This window comes from Lutra lutra, chromosome 5 (genome assembly GCF_902655055.1).
Source record: "Lutra lutra chromosome 5, mLutLut1.2, whole genome shotgun sequence".
NCBI classification, from domain to species: Eukaryota; Metazoa; Chordata; class Mammalia; order Carnivora; family Mustelidae; genus Lutra; species Lutra lutra.
The window spans coordinates 153,329,484-153,337,368 of record NC_062282.1 but is presented as its reverse complement, the minus strand read 5'-3'; the positions used below and the strand labels follow the sequence as shown (position 1 = coordinate 153,337,368).

The following is a 7,885-nucleotide window of genomic DNA, read 5'->3' as shown; positions in this document are numbered from 1 at the left end:
ATCAACAGACGAATGGATAAAGAAGATGTGGTATATATACACAATGGAATACTATGCAGCCATCAAAAGAAATGAAATCTTGCCATTTGCGACGACGTGGATGGAACTAGAGGGTATCATGCTTAGCGAAATAAGTCAATCGGAGAAAGACAACTATCATATGATCTCCCTGATATGAAGGAGAGGAGATGCAACATGGGGGGTCGAGGGGGTAGGAGAAGAGTAAATGAAACAAGATCGATTGGGAGGGAGACAAACCATAAGTGACTCTTAATCTCACAAAACAAACTGAGGGTTGATGGGGGGAGGGGGTTGGGAGAGGGGGTGGGGTTATGGATATCGGGGAGGGTATGTGCTATGGTGAATGTTGTGAAGTGTGTAAACCTGGCGATTCGCAGACCTGTACCCCTGGGGATAAAAATATATGTTTATAAAGCTGTAAAAAAAAAAAAAAAAAAAAAAGAAAGGATGAATCCCCAAGTTTTGTAGCAACATGGACGGGACTGGAAGAGATTATGCTGAGTGAAATAAGTCAAGCAGAGAGAGTCAATTATCATATGGTTTCACTTATTTGTGGAGCATAACAAATAGCATGGAGGACAAGGGGAGATGGAGAGGAGAAGGGAGTTGAGGGAAATTGGAAGGGGAGGTGAACCATGAGAGACTATGGACTCTGAAAAACGATCTGAGAATTTTGAAGGGGTGGGGGGTGGGAGGTTGGGGGCACCAGGTGGTGGGTATTGTAGAGGGTACGGATTGCATGGAGCACTGGGTGTGGTGCAAAAATAATGAATACTGTTATGCTGAAAAAAATAAAAAAATTAAAAAAAAAAAAAAGAATACCCCCCCCCCAAAAAAAAAAAAAAAGAAATTTGTGCAGATCAAAGTATTTTCAAACACTATCAAAATAATCACATTCTACAAATAGTATTGTGATATAGTAACTTAGAAGATGGAAGAATTTGTCCAAATACATAAAATAGAAATTTTTATAAAATGCTGTTGTCTGCTGGGGTGCCTGGTTGGTGCAGTTGATTAAGTGTCCGATTCTTGGTTTCAAGCTCAGGTTGTGATCTCAGGGTCAGGATATCCAGCCCCATGTCAGGCTCCATGCTCAGCATGGAGGGTGCTTAAGACTCTCTCTCCTACTCTTCCTCTCTCTGCCCCTCCCCACAACTCATTCTCTCTCTCTCTCAAATAAATATTTTTATTTATTTTTTTTTAAAGATTTTATTTATTTATTTGACAGAGAGATCACAAGTAGATGGAGAGGCAGGCAGAGAGAGAGAGAGAGAGAGAGGGAAGCAGGCACCCTGCTGAGCAGAGAGCCCGATGCGGGACTCGATCCCAGGACCCTGAGATCATGACCTGAGCCGAAGGCAGCGGCTTAATCCACTGAGCCACCCAGGCGCCCCTCAAATAAATATTTTTAAATGCTCTTGTCTGCCACAGAAATATCTATGCAAATTATTTTCTCGTGTGCATGTGGATATCTGTGGTTTTAGTATAAATATATATAAATTCCAAACTCCCTTTACTACAGATACCTAAAATTATTCAAAAGTTAAAAGAATCCTTAAAATGTCCAACAAAATTAACAAGAAAATAAAAGAACCAGGACCTGAAGTAAGTAAAGAATCTAGAGAAGTAGTCAAACTAAGAAGCTATTTCTCCATCCAGACACTAGCTGACCACTAGGAGCTCAAACCTGTGTGGATTATCCAACTTGCCTCCAGGGTGATTGGAACAAAGAAAGAAAGGAAGTGCCTAGAAAACTCGAAAATGTGGTGTCCCAAATTTTACAACTGAATTAGAACGATGAGAGACTGTGGACTCTGAGAAATCAGCTGAGGGTTTTGGAGGGGAGAGAGGTTAGGGGTTAGGTGAGCCTGGTGGTGGGTATTACGGAGGGCATGCATTGCATGGAGCACTGGGTGTGGTGCATAAACAATGAATTCTGGAACACTGAAAAAAATAAAATTAAATTAAAAGAAAAAAGAAAGGGTGAAAGACACAAATAAATAAGCTAATGAGTAAAGGGGCAGAAGAAATTACATGTCACATGCTAAAGATATCAGCAATATATTTGTTTAAAATATTAAAGACAATGAGAAAATACAAAATGAAAATGTGGAAAGAGCAATAAAATACACATTTGTCAAGAATATTTGAAAGGAGCCGAATATACTTAAACCATTGAAAAATAAAATAACTCAGTTTTGTACACAACTTTTTGTGAAATATTAAATTAGTCTGAAATGATGAGAGAAAAAATAAACTTGAATAGGGAGCAGAAATATTGCAACCAAGGACATTAAAGAGAAGACATTTATGGAAAATTCTGTAGTCACTATACGTAAATGAGGATTTGAATGAAAAGAAATAAAAATCATTTAATTTGGGGCGCCTGGGTGGCTCAGTGGGTTAGGCCACTGCCTTCAGCTCAGGTCATGATCTCAGAGTCCTGGGATGGAGCCCCGCATCGGGCTCTCTGCTCAGCAGGGAGCCTGCTTCCTCCTCTCTCTGCCTGCCTCTCTGCCTGCTTGTGATCTCTCTGTCAAATAAATAAATAAAATCTTTAAAAAAAAATCATTTAATTGTTTTACTAGAGTATACCAGAGTAATAAAACAAAATTGAAGAAATGATGATGAGGCACGCCTGGGTGTCTCAGTTGGTTAAGCGTGTGCCTTCAGCTCAGGTCATGATCTTGGGGTCCTGGGATTGAGCCTTGTGTCAGGCTCTGTGCTCAGAGGAGTGTCTTCTTCTATCTCTGCCCTCTGCCACTCCTGGTCGCTCATGCTCCTGCACTCTCTTTCTCTCAAATAAATAAATAAAATCTTAAAAAATCTTTAAAAAAACCTTAAAATCTTAAAAAAAATGATGAAAATTTTCTACTTTCAAAAGATATTTTTTAAAAAAAGGTAAGTCAGAGATGCATTGTAACAAAGATGGATAAATAAAAATGCCAGAAATATTAATAAACCGTGTATCACTAAATGAAAGGAAAAAATAAAAGCACTGTAAAAAAGGGAAAATGTTTAAAGGTAATGAAAGATAAAATGAAGAGAAACCTACAAAAGTGAGAGCAAAATCTCTCCAGCCTTAATGGAAGCCAGAACACAGAGAAATAAAGAGTGCAGAGAGAGACTACTGTTCAACTAAAATTGGGTACGTAGTTAAATCTCTTGAAGTAAAAAGAGTAAGTTTAATTTTCAAGAAAGTATTACATTGTCAATAGGTAATACCAATATTGAACGAAAGTACAATTAGTACTTTAATTAATCACTTTAATCACAATTAAATTATTTAATTACTTTTAGTTAAAGTTTATTTTTTATTCATTATAATTATTATTTATAATTTTATTATAAACTAATTTTATTTATTTAAAGCAATTAATAATTATGGAATCAATTAACTGATTATTAATCACTTTAATTAATTTAATCACTAATTAAAGTTCTTTGATTAGTACTTTAAAGTACAGTTAATCCCTCCTTAAGAGAGTTTTAGAAAGGAACTTGTAATCATATAGGAATATTGAATCTCCTTGATAGTAAACTAAAGAAACTGGAGGATTGATGATATTACAGGTTTCAAAAATATTTAGATAAATTCAAATATAATTTAAAATTACATTTAAATTAAAATTAAATTTTAAATGTTATTTAAGTAAATACCATGTCATTTGAAGAAAGGCCAAATAATCATTTTGGGGGGTACCTATCTTATGAATAAGGAGTTAGAAATTGTAATTTTTCCACACTCCCGAAACACATTTTCATCCTTTTATCAGAACTAATGAGTACCAAAGCACTAACAGTGGCATAGACATTGGACAGAAGCCTCTGGAAATCCAAGACGACTGGGTCATAAGTCCATAGCATTGTTGAGGAGAATGAGATGATGACGTCCACCCAGTACACTACCACAAAGAAACTCACCAACAAGAGGACTGTCTGGGTGGCCCTTTTCTCTGGAGAGGCTCTTGAGGAGAAGCTGGTGATGTGAAGGTGTTGGCAACGCCTCTGATGCCTGGACAGGAGAATCACCATGTATGCACTCGAGAGCAGCATGACTCCGACAAAGTAGACATCCCTGGATATCGTTAATGCTAAGATCAGCCCCCTAATGATGGAGTCCAGGGGGAAAGTGAGCAGTGTTTACCGACATTCAGTAGATTGGTCTGGGTCACGTTGAAAGATGTGACAGAAAACAATACGCAGTTACTGCTGAGAGACAAACTGAGAAACCATAAGATGACAAAAGAATGAAAGATGTACTTTGTGCATTTAGATTTAAACCTGGCCAACCAGGAGGTGCTGGGGCTGATGGTGATGACCTGGAGCACACTCAGGAAGCAGGTGGTGCAGATGGAGAGACCCCTCGTCACCCTGTTCAGGCAGAATAAAGCCTTACATTCAACATCATTCGTAGAGCTCAGTGATTCCAACACTTCTGCAGACAATAAAGACAGCTCAATAAAGAGTTTCATTAGGTGAACAAAGGACAAGTGACAGATGATCAGGTCAGTGGGCTTAGGCCTGTGATCCAGAAGGAACATGAAGATGTGGAAGACAAGGAGGAGGATGTTGGCTGAGACTCCAAGACCAGCTTGTAAAAATTGGCATATTTTAACAGTAACATAAATGGCAGATGTGATCACCATAGTGGCAAAAAAAACATATTTTGTATATCTGAAAAAAATAGACCTCACATCATCAATGTCATTATCTTTGTTGTCGAAATCACCACCATCACAATTTTTATTTCACCTAATTTTTATTTTGCCCAATTAATCAGTAAAACTATGTTATATAAAGTCTGAGAAATGCAGTCTCAACATTATTTGTTCACCAATTTGGGTGTGTGAATATATATATATTCACACACACATGTATATACATGTATATATATAATATACATATATATATATATGCCATCTATCTACCTATTTGTCTATCTATCTTTCATCTATCTACAAAAAGAGAGAGAAGAGGAAAAAGAGGTAAGAGAGCGGTGGGGAGAGAGAGGGAGACAGATCTCAAACAACATATCCATAATCATGCCAGGATAATGTACCCATTCTCCATACTCTTATGCATTTCTTTCGTGGAAAGTTTTGCTTTCCCGTTGTGCATTACCCTGTCTCATACTCAATACCAAGAATGCTAAAAAACCATATAAGGACTAATAGATGTTTGTGTAATTAAACTGTTGTAACTTTTATGGTAATGTCAAAAGAATCACCAAGCAATTAGGAAAAAATAACATCCAGGTCATTGTTACATCACACTGTGACATTTTCTCTTCTTCCTCCTTCTGCATTTAGGGACCCGCATGATTACATTTGGTTTATCCTGATACTTCAGCATAATCTCCCCACCTTAAAATCAGATAATTATTAATTTTCCTTGTATCTATAGCTTTAGTTGTTATTGTCATATAACCTAATGCATTCACACTAAGGACATGAAGATTTGGAAGTGGACTATTTATTTTTATTACAAATCTTATTAACAAAATTTATTCAACATGATCCTAGATCACTCCCCTTTATTTTCAATCACGGAGTTTCCTTCTATAATCTCTTTTTACATCAGAAGGGAATTGCTGAAGACCAACTCTCAATTTTCAGGAGGACAAACACACAATTCTACATTATGTCATCCACAAAGTTGTATCAAAATGTTTATATGAAGATTTTTTTTCATGGGACTTCATTTAATAAAAGGATATCCTCCTGTGCCTTTAAGAATCCTCATGTCTTGTCAGAATACTTCCAATATCAGAACACTTTGTAAAATGTCACTGAACAATTTTGCAATTATTTTATCACGTTGTTTGCCCTCTAGGAAAACATAATTATTTTACCTAATTAATGTGATCCAGGAATTTAAAAAAATAGCTATATTACTTATTCTTTTATTTACCCTTCTGTTGAAAGGAAAGAGTATTCATTTTTGTTTTCAGGGGAGAAATTTTGAGAGTTAATATTCTTGGCTGAAACTCAGAACGTCATTGCTGAGGTAAATATCACTCTATAATCACCTGATATATGTGATTTTACAAAGCAATAATTATATATTTGATTAAATGGCTATAACCATTTTTCCAAATGTTTAATCTGTGATGTGACAAATTTACCTCCAATGCCAGAGCCAAAAAACTAGTAGTTCCCACAAGCATATATCTGTACTCATAGAACACCTGGGTTCTGCTGTCATGTTGAGTCCCAGAGATTAGGGTGATATTTGCTTAAAGAGACAAATGATATTCAAATTTTAGGGATCACAGTCCAGTACCAGTAAAACAGCATTTGGGTGTTGACCACTAACAAAAGCGTAATTATTTAATAACTGTACAAGTGAATCATTTTAAAGACATACAGCATGTATCACAAGCCATATGCCAAAAGGAGATAATAAAATATATTAAATAAAATGACATAGATAAAAAATTTTAATATTTAAAACATTTTTAAAATTTTATCATTTTATCAGTTCATGAGATATATGGCTGGCCACTTCAAATTCATGCCTGCTTTCTGTAAATCGCCATCACATACTGAAAAAGTGTATTCTTGCTGGATATATAAAAAAAAAATTTCCAATGACAGTCTTGACGGTATTGGGCCTGGACAGGAAAACACCATGTTTCTCATAGAATCAAGCTGAGCAATAAAATGTAATATACTTGGTTAAATTTGATTATCAGGCAAATAATGACAAATTATTTTAGTATATGTATGTCCTAAATATTGCATACACATATTACATGGAAGTAAGCAAATATTGCATAGTGGTACAAAAAAGTCATTGTTGTCTTTCTGAATTTCAAACTGCTCTGCATCATATGTTTCTATTCAGTAAATCTGGCAACCTTACCATGGAGAAATAATAGGATTTGGAAAACATTCTCAGCACTCACTCTGAGACAAGACAGTTAGTTTTTCCTGGGGTCGAGGGTAAAGCCCATGAGCAGTCCCAGAAGACAAATAATGCTGTTGAAGTTTCTTCTCATTATAGCCTCACCTGAAGTTATTCTCAATATTTTAAACCCAAATTATATACATAATCATAGATAAAGGTGGATAAATATCATCAATAAATAAACCTGGGATGAAACACTCATCACAAATTCCTTGGACTGGCCTGAAATGTCCAAAATAATGAAGTATAATAAAAGGAAGAAGTCATTCACAAGAACTCAAGTAATATTTCTCATTAAACTATACTTTATTGTATATTTTATTGGAGAAAATACAGTTTGATAAAATTTTTTTCCTCATCTTTAGAAAAAAGCTTTCATTTAGAGTTGTATTTTAGTAAGTTATAGAATATATACAGTTGTTTGCAGACTGCCACACACATATATAATATATAATATTTATATTATAAAAATATATAAAACGTGTAATCTATATGGCAAAATCACATCTTTGTTTCTGTTTTATTATTGTGTCACTCGATAATATTATATTCTTCATTAATTTTACCATATTCTATAAAACACTGTAAAACCTATGTTTAGTCATTGAAAGCACAAAGTCATTATGAGAATTACAAGTGACAAAGTGCAGGTAAGTTGGTTGGTTCAGTGGCAATAGGGATGCCATGAAAAACAGAGCTGGCAATCTCAAGAAGGAAAAAATAACTTTGTACATAGATCAGTTGCACAAAAATATTTTGTAAAATGTACAAATGCCTAAAGAATTAGTATGTTAACTATTAGATACCACTGAATGAACTGAAAAGCATGCAACTCGTCTTTCTCTGACTGCCTTAAAACACAATGCTTATTGACAAAGATACCATTCTTTAAAGGCACTATATTCTCAGTAATTCTGGGGAAAAGCACAGGCAGGGAATGTGAGGAAAAGTA

At 35.3% G+C, this 7,885-nt stretch overlaps 1 protein-coding gene across 1 annotated transcript; it reads right to left on the bottom strand.

Annotated features, from left to right (window-relative positions):
- Positions 1–2,734: 2,734 nt before the first annotated feature.
- Positions 2,735–4,786, bottom strand: LOC125101234 (putative vomeronasal receptor-like protein 4). The gene is given in 3 exon segments (XM_047731818.1): positions 2,735–2,818; positions 3,946–4,145; positions 4,148–4,786. Coding segments are annotated over 3 exon segments (807 nt in total). The 5' UTR covers positions 4,671–4,786.
- Between the last annotated feature and the right edge of the window lie 3,099 nt (positions 4,787–7,885).